The 20291-nt window shown below is 49.4% G+C and overlaps 4 protein-coding genes across 4 annotated transcripts; 2 read left to right on the top strand and 2 right to left on the bottom strand.

Annotated features, from left to right (window-relative positions):
* Positions 1-1774: 1774 nt before the first annotated feature.
* Positions 1775-7999, bottom strand: LOC136954751 (zinc-binding protein A33-like). Its single transcript, XM_067248402.1, has 6 exons — positions 7474-7999; positions 6058-6153; positions 4969-5202; positions 4451-4473; positions 4082-4197; positions 1775-3902 (listed from the first exon to the last, which is right to left on the bottom strand). The coding sequence occupies exons 1-6, from the start codon at positions 7978-7980 to the stop codon at positions 3352-3354; spliced, it is 1527 nt and encodes a 508-aa protein (XP_067104503.1). The 5' UTR covers positions 7981-7999; the 3' UTR covers positions 1775-3351.
* Positions 8000-9785: 1786 nt separating this feature from the next.
* On the top strand, positions 9786-11110 carry LOC136954577 (endonuclease domain-containing 1 protein-like). The gene is made up of 2 exons (XM_067248201.1): positions 9786-10076; positions 10441-11110. The coding sequence occupies exons 1-2, from the start codon at positions 9786-9788 to the stop codon at positions 11056-11058; spliced, it is 909 nt and encodes a 302-aa protein (XP_067104302.1). The 3' UTR covers positions 11059-11110.
* Positions 11111-13130: 2020 nt separating this feature from the next.
* Positions 13131-18259, bottom strand: si:dkeyp-121d2.7 (zinc finger protein 697). Its single transcript, XM_067247839.1, has 5 exons — positions 18119-18259; positions 17337-17669; positions 15544-15788; positions 14908-15013; positions 13131-14708 (listed from the first exon to the last, which is right to left on the bottom strand). Exons 2-5 carry the CDS (start codon positions 17629-17631, stop codon positions 13627-13629), a joined length of 1728 nt encoding a protein of 575 aa, XP_067103940.1. The 5' UTR covers positions 17632-17669; positions 18119-18259; the 3' UTR covers positions 13131-13626.
* A 291-nt stretch (positions 18260-18550) lies between these two features.
* Positions 18551-19688, top strand: mif (macrophage migration inhibitory factor). The gene is made up of 3 exons (XM_067247844.1): positions 18551-18803; positions 19057-19229; positions 19410-19688. The coding sequence occupies exons 1-3, from the start codon at positions 18696-18698 to the stop codon at positions 19474-19476; spliced, it is 348 nt and encodes a 115-aa protein (XP_067103945.1). The 5' UTR covers positions 18551-18695; the 3' UTR covers positions 19477-19688.
* Positions 19689-20291: the final 603 nt, after the last annotated feature.

Genomic DNA, 20291 nt, shown 5'->3' with positions numbered 1-20291 from the left:
GTCACAGACTTTTATCATTCTGTGTTCCCCTGCTCAGGGATTGAGTTCCTGTGTCCATACCCCTACAGGTGACACTCTACACCCCCCCACCTCACTTCCCCATCAACCGCAAACCTTTCTCCCTTGTTCTCCAAGCTCTCCCGCCCCCTTTCTCTCCTCCATACAGGCCAACCTATCTCTCTCTCCAATTATACCCCAACCTCTCTCGCCCTCTCTCACTCCTCCATAATACACCACCTCTCTCTCCCATAATACCCCATCCTCTCTCTCTCTCACTCCCATTATACCCCGACCTCTCTCGCCCTCTCTCTCTCCTCAATACACCACCCTCTCTCCCATAATACCCCAACCTCTCTCTCTCCCTCCCACTACACCCCTCTCCTTCTCCCTCAGACACACACACATACATATAGTCGTTCACTTTACTGCTTTACTGTACTATCCACAAAGGTGTCCACAAACATACACAAACACATATATACACCTTAATATACAAATTCACACTCACACACACACACACAAACAACACACACACACAATGAGCACTACAATCTAATCAGGTCAGAAACACTTCTGGTTCACCTCTGTCTCACCCCCCATCTTCATCACAACCAACGCCCCCCCCCTCTCTTTCTCCTCCCTCCTTCCTGGTTTTGAACTGTGAGCTCAGGTGCTGTGTCAAGCTGTGCATTGCTTCTCCTGGTCTGTCCCTTCATCCACAACCTCTGGATTATTCTTTCTTTCCCTTCATCCACCCCTCTCTCCTGTCGTCCTCAGTCCCGACAATAATCCTGTTCTCATTCTCTCTCTCCCTCTCTCTCTCTCTCCCCCTTTTTGTCTGTCTTCCTGTCTGTCCCAAATCCTCTGTCACTGTCATATTCCACGTCCTTTGTTGTAAGGCAAATTGGATTGTGTGTGAGGTGTTCAGGTCCTGGCCTCATCTGCAGCGGAGTGTGTGTTTGTGTGTGTGAATGGGGGTGAACCGCAGATGCCAGGACTGTAGGATGTGTGATCCAAGTGTTGAAGAATGCTGCTATGGCATGCCAGTGTCAAATGTCACACAAACTGTGCACGCGTGCATGGATAAACATATAACAGAGGCATGAATGAACATGCATGTCAACACATTAGCACTGACCTCAAACAGGCAGACGCGCCACACAAACAAGCCTGGACAGACACACAGCTCTGACATATGCAGAAACACATGGATTTGATACTGGGCACCTCATTCCACTCAAGGAATCTGCTCCCCGTAAATAATCCCATCTATGATCTTTTCCCTCCCTTATTATTCTATATGTTTGATAGCCGTTTTTGTTTCCGTGTACGTATCTTGAAGTGTGTTTAAGTGTTGAGGGAACTGTGCTTGGTGCGCTAACCCTCTCCTTTCCTTTCCGTCATCTCACCTTCCTTACCCTATTATATTCCTCCATATCCTCCTCTTTCTCCTCCCCCCCCCTTTCTTCCTTAACTCTCATTAAACTTCTCTCTTTCAAACTGAAACAGACCCGGAGAGACTTGTGGCTTCAGGCGTCCCCTACGTAACGTGACCAAACTTCTATCCAGTTCCTAATGAGGTTTCCATTAATCACTTGAGCCGATCTTTCTCTTTCTCGGCCTCCCCTCTCTCCATATCTCCGTCCACTCGTTGATTATTGATGGGGGGCCACACAAACTCAGACAGAGGGAGAAAAGAGATCAATTACAGAAACACGTGGAGACACCTCGACGATAAGAATAGAGGGGTATTTTAGAAGAGATTTTCGATTTGGGGAAGTCGAGGGGGCCAGAGGAAGAAATACAGTGGCGATGATGAGACAATGAAGTCGTGTGGATGGCGGAAAGGGAAGAATCGGTGAGAATTACATGAAAATAAACGGAAGTTTATCAAGGTGTCTGGAGTGCAAAGTCAATTACAGAGAGGGGCAGGACATTCACACTTTTAAGCACACAGAAAAGTCAACTTCATGTCGTTACTGCATCGGTAAAGCAAACCGGAGCGGGAGGACGGTAATCAGTCTTTGAGGAGTAATGTAAGCCCGTGGAGTAGTGTTTCTGCATGTCGGCCTGCATGTTATCATGTCAGCTGATCACACACAGACTGAACAGGGAGGGAGGGGGGGGAGACGAGGGGGGGGGGGGGAGGTTGAGGAGACCGGGGAGGGAGAGAGAAGACAGGGGGGTTTAAGGAGACGGAGGTGTGAATGACAGACAACGAGGGGAGTGAGGAGTGTGGATGTGTGTGTGTGTGTGTGGGGGTGGCAGCTCCAATAGTTAAGGACTAGGCTGAGCGCTTTCACAAACCAGCACTGGAGCGTGTGCTGTGTTCAAAGCAGTAGCACAGGTTTGTGGCACACTTTGCTACAAACGCTTTGCTACAAAATCTCATATAACGTGCAACTATCAAACATCACCTTCGGCTCAAAACCCACAGAGATGAACAGCGCGTCTGTGTCTGTGCAAACCGTGCTCTCTTGTGCCACAACTAGGCGATTTGCCAGGATGCTGTCTTGTGTGGTCACAGAGTGGGTCTAACAGTCATGGCCATACGTTTTGGCAATGACAAATGTTGTGTTTTGCAAAGTTTGCTGGTTCAGTATATGAGGAAAATGTTTTCACATGTTTCTATAGAATACTGGAATACAATAAGGCACATTTCATATTTTTGTAAGCTTTTTTGGGGCGAACATTTTCAATATATGCAAATAGTCCCCTCTTTTACAGCAGTCAATCCAATCAGAATGATAGTGATTTCACCTGGCTAGAACTAGTTCACACTTTCCCTTGTGCTGATGATATGACTTACTGAAATTATGTTAGCAGTCATTTTATGCCAAGGCCCAGAAAGCTTTGCAAACACAAAATGTATGTCGCTCCCAATACTTTGACCACGGCTGTGCATGAGAACATCCCATGGGAGGTACAGCTGCTCTAATGCAAGGACGCCCTCTACTGGAGAGCAGAAAGAATGACTAAAGCTCAGGCAGACTTGTGGACAACAGTGGGTGGGTAGTAACAACATTATCTACCATTCAATATGTAAAATATCTATCCGTACTAGTGATTTTATTATGACTGCAGTGTTATTCCTCCGCTTGACTATATCACTGTTATATCATGTTATATATATTATTAGCACAGGAGCAGAATAGTTTGTGGTTAGATACTATTTTTAGCACATAATGAACACTCATCTTGATGAAAAATATTTGATAAGAGCAGGATGTTTTTACATTCAAGGCTGGAGTAGGTTTTTCATAGTTCTAGGCCCATTTTGTAGGCCTGTTCGGAGTGTTTTCAGGGTAACCGCGAAGGTCTCACAGCTGAGCCGTTGCCACGGCGAGGGTCTCAAAGCTGCGGGGTTACTATGGTGAGGGGCTCTCGGTTGCGTCCGTTGAGGATGGGCCAGGGGTTAAAGTAGGGGAACACAGGCTCTGTGAACGCAGCACCCGTGAAGGTAAACAGATGACTCATATCCCCCGCGTCGTAGAACGCCACCTCGCCTCGGTCGTAGTCCAGGTACACGCCCACCTTGCCGGGGGGGCGGGCGGGGGTGAGCGGGGTGTCTTCTGAGCTGGTGCACGCCTCGTAGCCACTCCCGTCCCCCAGAACCAGCGTCCAGAAGCCGTCCTCCGGACACAGGCTGATCTCCTCCTTCCTGTTGACCGAGGAGGAGGCCACCCCCAGGCCCCAGGCTGTTTTCCGGCCCACAGCCACCTCCCAGTAGTGGCATCCCGAGGAGAAGGAGTGGGCGCCCAGGACGATGTTGTAGCGGGTGAAGCGCTCCGGGTTGTCGGGCAGGTTGGGCTGGATGTCCCCCACCATCACACTGCTGCCTGCTGGGGACACCCACAGCTTGGGGTAGGCCGTGTCGGGGTCAAGGGTCACATCGGTGACACCTGGAGAGGAAACACACGTTGGCGTTTTGTTGGATTGTGTTGCTAATGTGTGTGATTAGGGTGTGTTGGTATGTGCTGAGATAAGGCAGGGGAGTGTTGTTGTGAGAGGGTGTGCATATAAATGCGTGCAAGCTTGTTTGTATGTGTATGTGTGGTTGCATATGTGTGTGTGTGTGTACCTGGCTGAAGGATGGAGCTCATTTTCCTCCAGGTGCGGTACTGTAGTGGCCCCAGGAACTCTCCTGGTTGTAGTTCTGCCTTGACCTCCGGAGGGTGGTGAAATAAACTCTCAGCTCTGACCGAAAAACACAGAACAAATGATGTTTAGGGAAAGAGAGAGAGAGACAGATAGAGAGAAAAAGAGCTGGAGTTAATTGTTGTTTAAGGAAAGTGAAGAGAATTTAAAAAAAAAGTTTTTAAAACGTATTTGTTTCAGGGAAAACACAAATATTGAGTGAGACAAGTTAACATAAACAGAGTCATGTGGAATGAAGGAAGGTTAGCCAATAGGGTCGAATCAATCAGATATGAGTGCCTTTACTACTCACCCGCCAATGAAATCCTTGATTCCCTGAAAGAGAGAACAGACTGTTACTGTTATTACAACTGTTATTTAGAATTCTGAGCTTAGACAAGTTCAAACTCAAACAAGTCTCTACTCATTCTTGGAAACATCCTTTTTTTCCTCTACTCCATTTTGCTGCCCCTTTTCATCCTCCATCCATCCAACACTCCGCCTTTATTGCCTTCTCATTCCTCCCTCCCTCCCTCCCTCCCTCCCTCCCTCCCTCCCTCCCTCCCTCCCTCCCTCCCTCCCTCCCTCCCTCCCTCCCTCCCTCCCTCCCTCCCTCCCTCCCTCCCTCCCCCCCTCCCCCCCTCCCTCCCCCCCTCCTTCCTTCCTTCCTTCCCTCCCCCCCTCCCCCCCTCCCTCCCCCCTGCCTCCCTCCCTCCCCCCCTCCTTCCTTCCTTCCTTTCCTTCCTTCCCTCCCCCCCTCCCTCCCTCCCTCCCCCCCTCCTTCCTTCCTTCCTTTCCTTCCTTCCCTCCCTCCCTCCCCCCCTCCCTCACCTTGAGCTGGGCAGGGTTCTCCTCCTCTCTCAGTCGCCCCCGCAGCTCGTCGGCCGTCCTCTCCAGCTGGCTGATCTGCTCCGAGGCGTGGGTGAAGTCCCGCTCCAGCTGGTGGAGGGTGTCCTCCTTGTGCCTCCGCAGGTTCTCCTTCACCCGCTCCTCCTCCCGCTGGAGGAAGTCCCGCAGCCGGGCGAACTCGGCGCTCGCCCGCCCCTCCTGCTCCGCTGCCCGCTCCTTGTAGAGCAGAGAGGGGAATGAGAGGGGTAAGCACGGGCTATCCACAAACAGGCACACACACAACTAGATGCAAAGACACACACATAACCCCGCACAGTCACATGTGCCCTACATCTGCCACATGACTGTTGCATTGACACACATGCTTTCATCATTGCTCACTCTGTAACCCACTTCCTGTGAGACAGGAAGACAAAGAGAAGTGAAAATGGGAGTCAGGATGTGACTATAGGAGTGCCAGGTCAGGCAGATAAACAGAGAGGCAGACATACAGATGAACAGAGAGGCAGGCAGATAAACAGAGGCAGACAGGCAATGAAAGAGACTGAGCGATAAACAGATAGACAGGCAGGCAGACATGTAATAGTACAGCTCATTGCAGAGGCACCCATATCTCTGCTTATGTACTGAAGCTTCTGTGTTTGTTTAATATGTGTGTAAAGTGTGGTGCTAATTATGTGTGTATGTCTGTGTGTGTGTGTGAGTGGGGTTGGTCTGTCTGTCCTATGCAGAGAAGACAAATATGTCTATGTATGTAAAGGAGAATGAGTAATTGATAAATAGTAAGCCATTATCTTATCCTAGAAGTGTCAGTGAAAATCACTATACTTTATACATTACCAATGGTTTTGTGTATTCTCACTTATCTACCACCACTGTCGGAAACACTAACTATAAAGTCATACCATAGGCATGTACAGATGGGACTGGGTACATTAATGGAATGTTGTTTGGCCACTTAAAATTATAGGTATGCAAGAAGAAACACACTGTCTCTTTCAAGCGCACACACACACACACACACACACGTCTGCACACGTACACACACGTACGCACACACAGATGAGCTACCTTGATGAGTAAGATCTTTTCATTTGTCTGGCTCTGAAAAACAGAAGCCTCTTCTGTCTGTAGCTCTACCTTCTGTAGAGCAAGAAACAGCTTTTCCTGTGAGGAGAGAAATGTATGACAAACACTAGTCTGTATATATACAAACACACACACACAGTCAATAATCTTCAACAGACTCACTGAGGCTGAACAGGGTCACAATTGCATGGTTGTGTTAGACTACTGTGTAATTTGTTTTATTAAATTAGGGGCAGATTACTGTCAGTGCTTCTAGGAACTGCCAGATGACAAAAACAAGCCATAATGTTGTTCATATGATCAGGGGAACTATCCAACTGGCCTCATCTTAAATGTGACTCTGAAGGAACAAAAACAAGGACACAGTTGGTAAAGTTGATGCGTTTTATGAAAATATTACGAGAGGTTGAAGCCTATCACCAAACATCAACGGTAAATATAAAGGTTAAACATGCCTGGGAACCAAGGACTAACAAGGGCATGCTGAATTCCTCTGTGGCCTGGAGGGTCTGCTTTGAAAATAACGGCCGTGTCACGCGACTTTAACCAAGTGAAAGACTCAATTGTTATTAACTACCTACGGCCGTTGAAACGGCTCAAGTTATAGCTGTAAGCCCACACTGGTCGAACTCTGGAACTAAAGGAATGGTCTGTCGGCGTCAAGTTTTGGCACGCCCGTGGAACATTCCAGACTCAGTATCCTTAATTGTGAAAGAATGTCTACTGTTTAAGATACATTTAATCCAGGGGCGTTGTTAGACTTAAATCTCTACTAGGGCACAGGCCCCTATTCATATCCCTTTTTTTTCTTCCAAACTTGCTGCGCATAATGCACTACCCAGCTACAGAAAATCCCCTTTTCTATTTGCTTAACCCACTATACAACAGTTCTGGGACTACGTTTTTCGCATTCCTTTGAGCGCAAATACTGTTTTTTGAGCTTCATATAATAGTTTTATGTTTTAGTCAAAAACAATATGATCGGTAGGCCTAACATTTAGAAACTTTCTTAAATGTTCTAATGTTTTCGTTGTCTACCTTACGACACCTGGACTTCTGTGTGCGTGCTCCAGTGTTTATTTGGCAAGCTCAGAAGAGCGAGCTAGAATTCTAAGGGCATCAGTTTGTGTTTTCGGTTCAACTGCTTGATTTTACAAGCGTTGATTGGCATATTGCGTTTATTTTTTCCGGGATTATCAATCTAAATGAATGCACTGACAAAGTAAATTGTTAAAACTCAAACTTTTGATTTTACTGGGGCACAGCAGATTTATACTGGTGCACGTAGGCTACCTACCCCAGTAAAAAGGGTCTAACGACGCGCCTGATTTAATCACTTCGCAATCAAATCACGTTTCAAATTAATGTTTCATTCGAACGGTGGTTATAGTTACCTACCTTATAGTTCTCAAACGCCTCGTTGATGGGGATGACATTGTGCGTCTTGTGGTCTCGAGACATCCCACACACCAGACAGATCGGTAGCTGGTCGTCCTCGCAGTAGAGCTTCAACCGCTCTTCATGCTCTTCACACAGATCCGGCTCGGGGCGCTGCGGGTAGTAACCTATGGAACTCACGCTGCTCATGCTGGAACCGGGCTTCCATTCCTCCTTATCCTCGGTTTCTCGCGCGGACATGTCGGGTTTTGATTCCATGGCCTGTGCTCTCCTAACACTGTCCACTACGTTGCACAAAAGCGAGTTAGGACGCAGTTTGGGGGCGCACGACTTTCTGCACTGCGGGCAAGTCGGCAGCTCGTCCACCTTGGCCTCCCAGCACTTAATAATGCACACACGGCAGAAATGATGCCCGCACTCGAGGATAACTGGTTCCCGAAAGAGTTCCAGACACACGGGGCAGGTCAGCTCGGTGTGCAGCTCCTCAAGCGCCGTGGTCTCCGCCATTCTCAACTGTCCTCATACTGAACTCATGCACCCGACTGTGAAAGTTGCGGTGCGAGGGACTAAACAAGTTGATTCGCTGTCTTCCGTGTTGAAGAGGGTGTGGTCTGTCTCAGTCAGAAGTATTTGAAAGTAGACTTGTTCGTCACAGGGCAAAAACTGTAGCTCGAACTTCCTGCCAAGTGAACTACAATTCTCTTTATAGGAAAAGTACACTAAGTAAAATACATTTATAAAGTAGGCTACTGTCAGATATGTGATCTACATCGGACAACGTTAGGGTTCAGAGAGGGGCCAGAGAGTGATTCGTGAATGTCCAGATGACAGTTCTGTTGAGCCAGGTGTTCAGCCAGGTGAACAGGGTCCTGAGCGTCTGGAAGTCCCCAACACACCCTTGAGCTGAGCATCATTCATGAGTCAGCAGTGCTCACGAGTCCTTCAAGAAATGAGAAAGGAAAATGCCTGACATATAGAAAACTGACACACAGCACGTGCGGGGCCCCTTTCTGTTACATTATATAATCTGTTATAATGCCATCAAGGGACCGGACCAGAGTTGGTGAGGTGGCGGTAACTGTGTGTTCCCTTTTTTGGTCAGTGGCCTAACTCAATACCAGTACTTCTAGTTTCTCTTTGTCATGCAGCAGAGTTACAAGAACACACGCTGATACCATTACCATTTAAAAGTATCACTTCCCATTGGCACTTATTTGCTTTTCACAATGCATGGGTGAAAAGTGTCAAAAATGCTCAAAATGCAAAAGGAGTGAAATGATTTCTGTGGAGTATATGTGTGTGTGCTAGTGTGTGTGTTTGGGAGGGGAATGTCCGTCCAGTCTCTGGGTGTTGAGGAGTCGGATGGCTCAGAGCAGAGCTTAGAAAAAGAAATTCCCTCACAGTCTTGCTGCGAGGGCCCCCATGTTTGGGTACCCTTTCCCAGACGGCAGGAGGCTGAAACGTTTGTGTGTGGGTGCGTGGGGTCACCTACAGTGCTGTCAGGGTGGCATGTCATACCCTCCTGTGTCCACTAAAAGGCAATAACAGAGAGAAACCCAAAGATTTACAATAGCTTCACATTTACAGTAGATCATTATTTTGAGTCAGTGTTCAGGTGTTATGTTCAGGTGTATGTATTGTATGCAAAGGCAGATATGCCTTTAAAGGTAAATTTGGGGGGTCACATGGCTGAGCTGTTAGGGAGATGGGCTTAATCAGAAGTTTGCCGGTTCGATTCCCGGCCTTGCAAAATGACGTTGTGTCCTTGGGCAAGGCACTTCACCCTACTTGCCTCGGGGGGAATATCCCTGTACTTACTGTAAGTCTCTCTGGATAAGAGCGTCTGCTAAATGACTAAATGTCAAATGTAAAGGCTACATTTGGTGGATTAATCATTTAGGGAGGTTATTGCATTCCCATTTCCTAGAAGGCCTTCGTGCTGGTCACTTGGTCACAACTGGTCACATCTGATAAAAGCAGAAGGGGGATGGGGGTTGGAAACAGAAACAATCAGCCACATTGTATACTGTTGTCTGGAGACTATATAACCCTAGTCTCCTACACCAGTCTAGTGTCTCTGACTGGCATGCCTAGCCAGACTGCTGCCAGAGCTGATAGTGAGCCTGAGGGGAGGTAAACAGTACTCTCAGGACTGAGACAGACCACGCTGGACAAGGCAGGAGGGAGAAGATCCACTTGGAAGACCGTCTTCTGTGTTTCGAGAACATCGAGTATCTGGGAGAAAAACAAGCGTTGATCTTTTCTAAGTAGAGTTTGGTATCCGGGTTAGGGCCCGAGAAAGTGTAACGACGATGCTTCTTCCAGCATCCAGGGGGGCTTTGCTCCTGCTCTTGGCCGGTCTCGGGGGCCTGTCCCTGGGGGAGGTGGGAGACTTCAGTCCCTGCCTCCAGTCCTTCTACAAGGGGGTTCCTCCACTAGGTGTAGGGAGTGAGGGGTACCAGCCTATATGCCAGCGTTACCTGAACCAGTACCACTTTGCCAGTTTGTACCAGCGCCAGCAGAGAGTTCCCCTCTACTCTGCATACGTGTTTACAAATGGTGATGGGAAACGACCCAAGAGCAACTGGATGTATGAACCACAGGCGAGTGTGTGATGAGAAATGTTTTCAAGATTTTTTTAATTACTTTTAATGAAGATATTAATGTATTAAACTATTCATAAAACATTGCACAAAGTGTGTGCATGTCAGAGAGACAGAAAGCAAGAGAGAAGGAGAGTGTGTTGGGAAAAATTAAACTGTTGCAACCAATTGCGTGGTATCTCACCTCAACTGTAATTTTTGTTGATTACGTGTTGTAGGCCTAGTGGGTGAGGTTCCGGTTTCCGTTTCCTACTCTCTCTCTCTCTCTTTTCTTTCATTCTTTACACACACAAACACACACATACACACACAATAGAATGGTCATAAAACACAGGAACTAAACTCCTTCTCTTTGGGTTCTTAGCTTGCATTCACTGGTGCCAGCCCGGAGATGAAACACTTCCCGCGCAAGAAGCCCGTGGACCAGAACGTTGTGGAGAGCCAGGCGGTTCTCCAGGACTACACCAACTCCTCCTACACCAGGGGCCACCTGAACCCCAGCCAGCACCACCAGAACCAAGAGGACCGCAAGGCCACCTTCACCCTGACCAACGTGGTCCCCCAGCGGAAAGGCTCCAACTCTGGCCCCTGGGCCCAGCTGGAGTCCGAGGTGAAGGCCCGTCTGGGGGCCTACTGCGCGGGCCCCGCGTACGTGATCACGGGGGCCGTGCCGTATGTGACAGAGCGCTGGATGAACCAGCGCGTGGCCGTGCCCGAGTACATGTGGTCGGCCTACTGCTGCCCCGTCCACGACGCCAGCCTCCCGGCCTCGCTCGCCTCCTTCTTCCCCACGCATGCAGCGGTGGGACGGAACGACAAACAGAGCGGGGGGGAGATTGTTCCGGTGGATCCCAAGGCAAAGGGCCCTTCTCTCGGGTACGATGTGAGGAGGTTGTCCCTGGACACCCTGGAGGATATCTTACGGCAGAGGCTGTCCATATCCATCCACCTCTTCACTCAGCAGTGCCTGGGAGAAGAGTGAGTCCCTGTGTGTACATGTTCCCCAAATACAGTTAGCCTGATTCAGCTGTAATGACCGCTACACTGTTTTAATAAGGTTACTGGAAATAAATGTGTGAATCTAATAAAGCATGCCTAGTTTCTGTTGCCTGGAAAGAGACCATTGTTGATCTGACTTCAAGATGTTCAACGACAGAAGTCCTTTAGATTTAGAACAGCACATATTATCACACATAACTTCAGAAGTATACAACGCTGTGCCAATATCGCTCTCATATAGATATACAGTTAGGTCCATAAGTATTTGGACATTGACACAATTTTCATCATTTTGGCTCTGTATACCACCACAATGGATTTGAAATGAAACAATCAAGATGTGCTTTAAGTGCAGACTTTCAGCTTTAATTTCAGGGTATTTACATCCAAATCAGGTGAACGGTGTAGGAATTACAACACATTTTATATGTGGCCCCCCCCTTTTTAAGGGACCAAAGATAATTGGACAAACTAACAATCATAAATCAAATTGTCACTTTTAATACTTGGTTGAAAATCCTTTGCAGTCAATGACAGCCTGAAGTCTGGAACCCATAGACATCACCAGATGCTGGGTTTCGTCCCTGGTGATGCTCTGCCAGGCCTCTACTGCAACTGTCTTCAGTTCCTGCTTGTTCTTGGGGTATTTTCCCTTCAGTTTTGTCTTTAGCAAGTGAAATGCATGCTCAATTGGATTTAGGTCAGGTGATTGACTTGGCCATTGCAGAACATTCCACTTCTTTGCTTTAAAAAACTATTTGGTTGCTTTCGCAGTATGCTTCGGGTCATTGTCCATCTGCACTGTGAAGCGCCGTCCTATGAGTTCTGAAGCATTTGGCTGAATCTGAGCAGATAATATTGCCCGAAACACTTCAGAATTCATCCTACTGCTTTTGTCAGCAGTCACATCATCGATAAATACAAGGGAACCAGTTCCATTGGCAGCCATACATGCCCACGCCATAACACTACCTCCACCATGCTTCACTGATGAGGTGGTATGCTTTGGATCATGAGCAGTTCCTTCCCTTCTCCATACTCTTCTCTTCCCATCATTCTGGTACAAGTTGATCTTGGTCTCATCTGTCCATAGGATGTTGTTGCAGAACTGTACAGGCTCTTTTAGATGTTTTTTGGCAAACTCTAATCTGGTCTTCCTGTTTTTGAGACTCATCAATGGTTTACCACTTGTGGTGAACCCTCTGTATTTACTCTGGTGAAGTCTTCTCTTAATTGTTGACTTTGACACAGATACACCTACCTCCTGGAGAGTGTTCTTGATCTGGCCAACTGGTGTGAAGGGGTTTTTCTTCACCAGGGAAAGAATTCTTCTGTCATCCACCACAGTTGTTTTCCGTGGTCTACCGGGTCTTTTGGTGTTGCTGAGCTCACCAGTGCGTTCTTTCTTTTTAAGAATGTAGCAAACAGTTGATTTGGCCACACCTAATGTTTTTGCTATCTCTCTGATAGGTTTGTTTTGATTTTACAGCCTAACAATGGCTTGCTTCACTGATGGTGACAGCTCTTTGGACTTCATATTGAGAGTTGACAGCAACAGATTCCAAACACAAATACCATACTTGAAATGAACTCTAGACCTTTTATCTGCTCCTTGTCAATGAAATAACGAACTCCCATGAGGGAATAACATACACCTGGCCATGGAACAGCTGAGCAGCCAATTGTCCAATTACTTTTGGTCCCTTAAAAAGGGGGGTGTAATTCCTACACCGTTCACCTGATTTGGATGTAAATACCCTGAAATTAAAGCTGAAAGTCTGCACTTAAAGCACATCTTGATTGTTTCATTTCAAATCCATTGTGGTGGTATACAGAGCCAAAATGATGAAAATTGTGTCAATGTCCAAATACTTATGGACCTAACTGTATATTGTTCTGTATATCTATTCCACAACTTGAGTTGGATTTGGGGACACGCATAAGCTATATGACTATGAAACAGTTATATGTATAAGAAAATTCAAATACAATTTTAAAAGCAGCCATACTATTCTTATACCTCAGACTATTGATTCAAGGACACAACAAAGCAAGTGCATTAAGTCAACTGTTTATTCAAGATAAATAGTACAGAAATCCAACCGTACAAAAGACCAAATGTTTATTCGCTGTTGAGATAAAACAAGACCATGATGTTTTCCAAGAGAAAACAAACATATCGTCATACAAAGATACACTGTACAATGTCGAGGAACATAATTTAAAAGCACGACGAGTATCTCTATGTACAATTAACGTCTTTATTCGACACGACAAGGAAACGTCTCTGAATCACCATGTGTAGGGCATCTCTTCCAATCGGATCCCCTTCTCAATCAAGGACAAATCAGCATATTCATGGCACATCCACAGTCATCACAACCCATACATATCGATCGAACTGGAGCCAAATTTAAAAGTCCCCTCGGGAGGCAACAAGAGCAGGCATCTCTTCGTCACCCGGGGTTACACCCTCTGCATCCTTCAACGGCAGCCCGGACCACCGGTCGGGGTGGTTGGAGGGGGGCGAGGGGCGAAAGCAGGTCGGAGGTCAGATGCTGATGAAGCACTGGTGGCTTTTGAGCTGCTCCGGTTCGCTGAAGCTCTTGCCGCACTGGGCGCACTGGTGGGCCGCCGTCCTCTCGCTGCTGTGGATGAGCTGGTGCCTCTTCAGGTACTCCACGCGGCTGAAGCGCTTGCCGCACGCCTCGCACCCGTACGGCCGCTCGCCCGTGTGGATGCGCAGGTGCCTCTCCAGGTTGCCCAGGCGGCTGAAGCTGCGGCCGCACTGCGGGCAGCGGTGCGGCCGCTCGCCCGTGTGCACCGCCTGGTGGCGCTCCAGCGAGCGCGTGTGCGTGAAGCGCTTGCCGCACAGCTCGCAGTGGTGGGGGCGCTCGGCGGCGCAGGCGCACTCGTGGTTCTTCAGCGCCCAGGCGTGGCTGAAGGTGTTGCCGCACGAGGCGCACGGGAAGGGCGTGTCCTCCGAGCCGGCCCCCGCCAGGTGGGCGCCCCCCAGGGGGCAGGGGTGCTCCTCCAGCTCGGCCTCGGAGGAGAAGCCCCCCCCGCAGTGGGGGCAGAAGTGCAGCAGGTCGCCCGTCTCCTCCTCCCCGCTGTCGTCCACGCTGCCCGGGCCCTCCAGGTGATGCGCCTCCTCGTGGCCGGCGAGCTCCACCGACGCCGCCTGCACCCCGACCCCGACCCCAGCCTCAACCCCCACCTCCAGCCCCGCCTCCTCCCCGTCCCTCAGTCTCCTGACCCAGCCTGGCCTCAGAGCCCCCTCGGGCCCCACCACCTCCCCGTCGGGGGCCTCGGGGGGCTCCAGGCCCCCGTCCTGCTCCAGCCCGTCCAGGCCGATGTACTTCTGGGCCAGGCTGTACTCGCTGCCGGGGACGATTTCCGGGTCGGGGGTCACGGGGTGGGAGGGGCCCCTGAGGGCCGCTATCTCCCGGCCCCTCTCGGCCCTCAGGGCAGTCTCCAGGCCGCTGAGCTCCTCCACGCTCATCCCTCCCTGGGAGTCCTCTGTGGGGGAAGAGCCCACCTCCCAGCCCTCCTCCTCCTCGTTCCCCTCTCCTGACCTCGCCGCCAGGGAGCGCTTGGCTCCATCTGGCCCTGCAGGACTCTCCACCTCTCCTGCTGTGAGGTGCGAGAGCAAGGTGGACAGAAGTGCGGGGGATTTGGTGGAGAAGAGGGAAGAGGAGAGGTAAAAATGCAATTAACCCACGGTTCGCATCTTTGAAACAAGTTAGAGTTCCCTTTCCTTGTCGAGCCCGAGCATATGTATGATCATGTTTTGGTTCTGGTTGGTCTCTAGTTGACCTCATGACCCTGGTACCTTCGCTGTGGGATCTGGACCCGGTGTGATCAGGTGGGTCCATCCTCAGGGCTTCCTTGATCAGCCGCAGAGACGCTGTCTGGTAGCTCCCTTCCACCTCTCCAGTCTACCCAAACAAAGAAAACTACATTACCCAAGAACTACAGATCAGGCACCAAAAAAAACTACAACAACACCCAATGACTATTTATAGGGACAACAACCAGAAGACTACATTACCCAGGTTCCAAGTGATATGGATATACTTCACACTAGCGTGTATGGGTGTATGGGTTAAACGTTACGGACATAAACAGCTAACATGTCTGTCGGTCCTCTCTGGCGTGTGCAGGAATATAAATCAGCTTTTCCCCTCTAAAAGGTACTTTCATGTTCTACACTTGAGGTTGGAGTGCCCCGGTGAACGAGCTCCTCAGCTACTACTGACACATGAATAGCAAATCAATACTTTTCCCTTCAGAACCCAACACGGCGGAGTCGCTGGGACTCCAAACCACAACCAGGAACACACAGCGCGCTCTCCTGCCATGCGGATATACACACACGTTGTTCTTTTTATAAAAGCTGCTCTCTGACGCAGCGATGCTGTGCCACATTCTCCTAGCTACTCCTCTCCACTATCGCTCTCTCTCTCACCTCCTCTTTGATGTTGCCCGTCTCCTCCCCTTCTCCGGCAAGGCTGCCCTCCCCCTCCTCCATCTCCTCTCCCTCCTCTTCTTCCTCTTCCTCCCCGGGGAACTGGATGAGGTACATCTCCCTGGCCTCCTTCCTCCCTCCTCCTCCAGCCACCATGCCTGCAGCTGCACCTCCTCCCTCCTCCCACACGCCTCCGGGCCAGCCTTTCCCATAGGCTGCTGCCGGTCCTAGCTTCTGCTGGCCTCCTGGGGGGGGAGTTGGGGAGAGGGAGGAGGAGGAGTGGGTATTGGAGGGGGGGAAGGGAAGTATTGGGGGGGGGGGCGTAACGAAGGAAAGAAGAGGGCAGAGATGTGCGCGTGTGGGGGGGGTGGTTGGTGTGGGGGCAGGGAGAGGGGAGTAGAGAGTGCGTAATGAAGGAGAGAAGAGGGCGGAGAAGGACGGGGGAGAAGGGGGGAGAGACGTTGTCAGGGTGGGGGCAGGGAGAGAGGAGGAGAATGTGTCATTAAGGGGGGATGAGGGCGGAGAAGTGGTGGGGGCGGGAGGAGGGCACAGGCAAGGGAGCGAGAGAGAGAGGTAGTGTGGAGGGGGGGGGGGGGGGGGCGGGGGGAGAGAGCATGATCGAGAGAAGAGGGCGGAGAGGTGAGGGGGAGGGACAGACGGGGGGGGAGCGGGAGAGAGAAAAAGGGGAGGGAGAGGACGTGATGAAGGAGAGGGAGGACAGAGGAGAGAAGCACGGAAGGGAGAGGGGGGGGTGTGAGGGTAATAATTAGGCGGGGTAAGAGGGAGGGAGAGAGAGAGAGAGAGAAAGGAGAGAGCATGATGAAGGAGAGAAGGGGGGAGAAGTGGAGGATGGAAGAGAGCGTGAAGGAGAGGAGGGTGAGGCAGGGGCACAGATGAGAGAGAGAGAGATAAGTGGAGGAGGCAGGGGGTGGGTAGAAGCACAGTGCGGGAGAGGAGGAGGTGGTAGAGGGAGAGTCACAAAGCATAAGAGGAGTGAAGCCGGTGGGGGAGGGGAAGGAGAGCGCAGAGGAGAGAAAAGTGGGAGGAGAGCGGGGGGTGGGGAGAGGAGTGGGGGCAGGGGAGGGGGAATGAGGAGGTGGGGGAGGGGAAGGAAGGAAGAGCGCGAAGGAGAGAGGAGTGGGAGGAGAGAGAGGGGGGTTGTGGCAGAGGAGGTGGGGGAGGGGAAGGAGAGCGCAAAGGAGAGGAGTGGGAGGAGAGAGAGGGGGGTTGTGGCAGAGGAGGTGGGGGAGGGGAAGGAGAGCGTGAAGGAGAGGAGTGGGAGGAGAGAGAGAGAGAGGGGGGGATGGGAGAGGAAGCGAGAGAAATGGAGGAGGTGGGGGCAGGCGGAGGGAGCACAGACGGATGAGGGAGGGAGGGAGTGCGTGAAATGAAAGGAGTGGGAGGGACAGAATGCAGTGGAGGGAGAGAGGAGCGGGGGAGTTGAAGGACAGAGGAAGGGGGAGGGAGAGAGGAGTAGGAGGGAAAGGGGAGGAGGAGGAAGGAGGGAGAAAGACAGCTCAGCTCCTGCCAGATGGCGTCCAACAAAACATGTCCGTCGTCACATAAGCATTGTACTCTCTTTTTTTACAGGGTAATTATAACCTTATTTTGCTTGTTTTATTACATGGATGTAAAGCTTTAACAACAAATGCACAATGATGAACAAAAATGGTATGCATTTACTTACTTAGGCATGTTTTTTTCTATAACGCACAGGGCAAACACATGATAGCCTGATACTATTATGGTATGTGATGCTTCTGTGGCTATACTTACAAAATATGAACACTTACGGGGCACTTCCATTTTTCGTTTTTTCCGCCCACCGTCCTCCGTCACCGCCAGACCGGAATTGCGACGATCCGCTGCCCATCCCATTCCGTACTTGCGTTCGTTTCTCAACTTGTTTTCGGTCAGTCTGAGTCTAAGTTTCAGGGCATCGTTTTCCTTCCTGTTGAGAGAGATTTCCACCAGGTAATCGTTGACCGTGTCCTGGAACAGTTTGGTGATCTCACACACTGACGCGCGGATCAGACTGTCCATGACTGCGGTGAGGTGGGTCTCGAACGTTGTCACAGAGTCCTCCATGGGTTCGATCGGGGTGATATTCAAAGTTATTTTGCGCCCTAAAACACACAATATGGCCACGTTAGCTTCAGAAGCGTTATGAAATCCACGTTATAAACGGTAACAAGCCACAGTAATGGCTAACAACTTTAGAAATGCATTACCGTCTTTAGCTATTGACAACAGCTCGCTAACATTTGAATGTTATCGCAAAACTAGCAGGCTAGTTGGACTGCTAGCTAGTTAAGGTCAAAATTAAACAGTCATTTACTGTAAACGATAGCACTACAAAGGCATACGATCTCGCCAGCCAACTTATCATTAATAATAGGTCACCAATACGAGGCAGCTGCCTGCGCTAGACGACTAGTATTCGGAATAGCTGGCAGCCACCCTTCTCGAACTTGGAGCTAGTGTAGCAGGCAGCTAGCGTCGTCGCGGCAATGGTGAGCCTTGTGGAGCTAAGCAGCACTACGTTTTTTAGCTTAGCGATTAAAAGCGTACGTACCGTGTTCTCGCAGATCGAGTAAATAAGCTATCAGAGCGGAATGCAGCTTGGTTTCGAAGACTCACGACAATTCTGGCGGCTGTAGATGAGCCGGGAGACGGTAATGACAAAGGGAATATAAATCCAACTTTACGTCCTCCCTTCCAAGCACTGTTTTCCTCCTCCTCACCACCTCTTGGAGGATGCTTGACGACATACGAGCATGCGCAGTGCACGCTACCGTACACTCGAGAACAGCCGCACCCGGCGGATTTGAAGTGGGCAAGAGGCAATTATTAACCTCTAAAACGTTCATGTTATTCGAATCCGTATACAAAAACAAAAAAAACAAAAAAACTAGCACAAATAACGGGATTTTTGCCTTGTAGTTAACTTACATGTTTTATTTTCCAAAATTGGATTCATCCTCCAGAATGCTTGGGGGCGCAGTAGCCTACGTGTCGGTCATCGCATCAAGCACTCTCCCGAAGAAGAAATACTTTTTTGCATGAGAAGCCCTGTGAGAAGCACGCACTGTCGGCACTCGTTATTATAGGCTTTCTGTGAGGTAGAAAGAAATCACTTGAAAGAAGAAATCATGCCGATGTTTTTGGTGAATACTAATGTGGCCAAGAGTGATGTTCCACCTGCACTATTGTCGGAGGCCACAGAAGAATTGGCTAAAGCTATGGGCAAACCTGCACAGGTCAGTTTTGAGACCCTTTCCAGCACTACATAGACTACGTATCCTCGAGGGATACTGCTTATTGAACGTCGAGCATGCGCAAATCGGTCTGATCTGTTAACTAGGACGCTGGGATGATTGTTCAACAACGTTGTGTATTTGTGAAATCGAACCAGTCACGGCTGCGCAGTGCGCACATTCATATATATATATATATACATAAACTGTGTGTGTGTGTGTGTGTGTGTGTGTGTGTGTCTGTCTGTTTCTTCAGTACATTGCTGTGCACATCGTCCCCGACCAGATGATGATGTTCGGGGGAAAGGGTGACCCTTGCGCTCTTTGTTCGCTGCACAGCATCGGGAAGATCAATGGAGCTCAGAACAAACAGTACTCCAAATTACTGTGTGGCCTACTAAACAAACACCTGAGCATTTCCCCAGACAGGTACCACAGACACATGCGAAGTTGCACGTACACAAAAGGCCTACACTCACATGACTGCTTGAACAGTGAGCGTACACACAAGCAACACGCAGCACTCACTGAGCTGGCCGTTTCATCCCAGTGCTAAACATGGTTAGTACAGAGACATGCTAAATGGCCCGTATCCTGCTTCTGTTCCAGGATCTATGTGAACTTCTTTGACATGGAAGGAGCAAACGTTGCATGGAACAACTCCACTTTTGGCTGAGCAGTCAGTGTTGACGGACCTTCCTACACCCATACTGCACGGACCAGTCGCTGGAGGCAGACTAGCTAAAGCAAAGACAACCAGCACTACTAGGCTAACGCAATGTAGTCATGAATGCACTTGGCTGTACCTTTGCATTGTAACAAACCCTTGCTTTGCACTTTCTTGATTCAATTTGAAGTTAAAATAAAGTGGACCCTGATTAGAAGCCATTTGTTTGTTATTCTTTTTTGGTGTGTTCATAATTCAATTTAAGAAGCTGGGAGCAAGTCATATACATAGTGTGTGTGTGTGTATGGGGGGTCAGCAACACTGGCCCACCTGACCTCCCCCACAAAACATTTCCAGTTTCAGGCTTTTAGGCAAAAAGCATTTGTTGGTCTTCCCCTCAGCTGATTCCTGGCGGTCTATCTATCCCATTTGTCAAAAGTCCTACGTGGTTCTAAATCCGGAGTTGGGTAGTAACGCGTTATATTTACCCGTTAACTTTTCGAATAAATTGTACTTGTAAAAGTAGTTTTAATGCAACATTTTACTTTTACTCTAGTAGCCTACATTTGTGAAGACAATCTGTTGATTTTACTCCGTTATTGGCTACAGTCCGCTCGTTACTTTTATTTGTAGGCCTATAGGCCTATATGCCATACCCATTTTTTTAAAAATATAATCACGTATTGTTTAATTCATTCTCTCAGAGAGAGAGAGAATAGAAGAAGAGCCTGCAGGGCCGTAACTGTCAATGCTCCAGGCTTGCAGGCTCCCCCAGACGACAGCCAAAGTCGTTGCTCTGGCCCTGTCACAGCCTCACATGACTT

Source organism: Osmerus mordax, chromosome 12, assembly GCF_038355195.1.
Source record: "Osmerus mordax isolate fOsmMor3 chromosome 12, fOsmMor3.pri, whole genome shotgun sequence".
Classification (NCBI taxonomy): domain Eukaryota; kingdom Metazoa; phylum Chordata; class Actinopteri; order Osmeriformes; family Osmeridae; genus Osmerus; species Osmerus mordax.
Note: the sequence above shows the minus strand (reverse complement) of the source record. Positions and strands in the feature narration are given on the sequence as shown.

Coding starts and splice junctions, on each gene's coding strand:
- LOC136954751 (XM_067248402.1), bottom strand. CDS start 7,980: ATGGCGGAGACCACGGCGCTTGAGGAGCTGCACACCGAGCTGACCTGC. Junction 6,154..7,473: donor AGGCGTTTGAGAACTATAAG/GTAGGTAACTAT, acceptor CTCTCCTCACAG/GAAAAGCTGTTTCTTGCTCT. Junction 5,203..6,057: donor AAAAGATCTTACTCATCAAG/GTAGCTCATCTG, acceptor CTGCTCTACAAG/GAGCGGGCAGCGGAGCAGGA.
- LOC136954577 (XM_067248201.1), top strand. CDS start 9,786: ATGCTTCTTCCAGCATCCAGGGGGGCTTTGCTCCTGCTCTTGGCCGGT. Junction 10,077..10,440: donor ACTGGATGTATGAACCACAG/GCGAGTGTGTGA, acceptor TTGGGTTCTTAG/CTTGCATTCACTGGTGCCAG.
- mif (XM_067247844.1), top strand. CDS start 18,696: ATGCCGATGTTTTTGGTGAATACTAATGTGGCCAAGAGTGATGTTCCA. Junction 18,804..19,056: donor CTATGGGCAAACCTGCACAG/GTCAGTTTTGAG, acceptor CTGTTTCTTCAG/TACATTGCTGTGCACATCGT. Junction 19,230..19,409: donor CTGAGCATTTCCCCAGACAG/GTACCACAGACA, acceptor CTTCTGTTCCAG/GATCTATGTGAACTTCTTTG.
- si:dkeyp-121d2.7 (XM_067247839.1), bottom strand. CDS start 17,631: ATGGAGGACTCTGTGACAACGTTCGAGACCCACCTCACCGCAGTCATG. Junction 15,014..15,543: donor CGGGCAACATCAAAGAGGAG/GTGAGAGAGAGA, acceptor TTGTTTGGGTAG/ACTGGAGAGGTGGAAGGGAG. Junction 14,709..14,907: donor GTCCAGATCCCACAGCGAAG/GTACCAGGGTCA, acceptor CGCACCTCACAG/CAGGAGAGGTGGAGAGTCCT.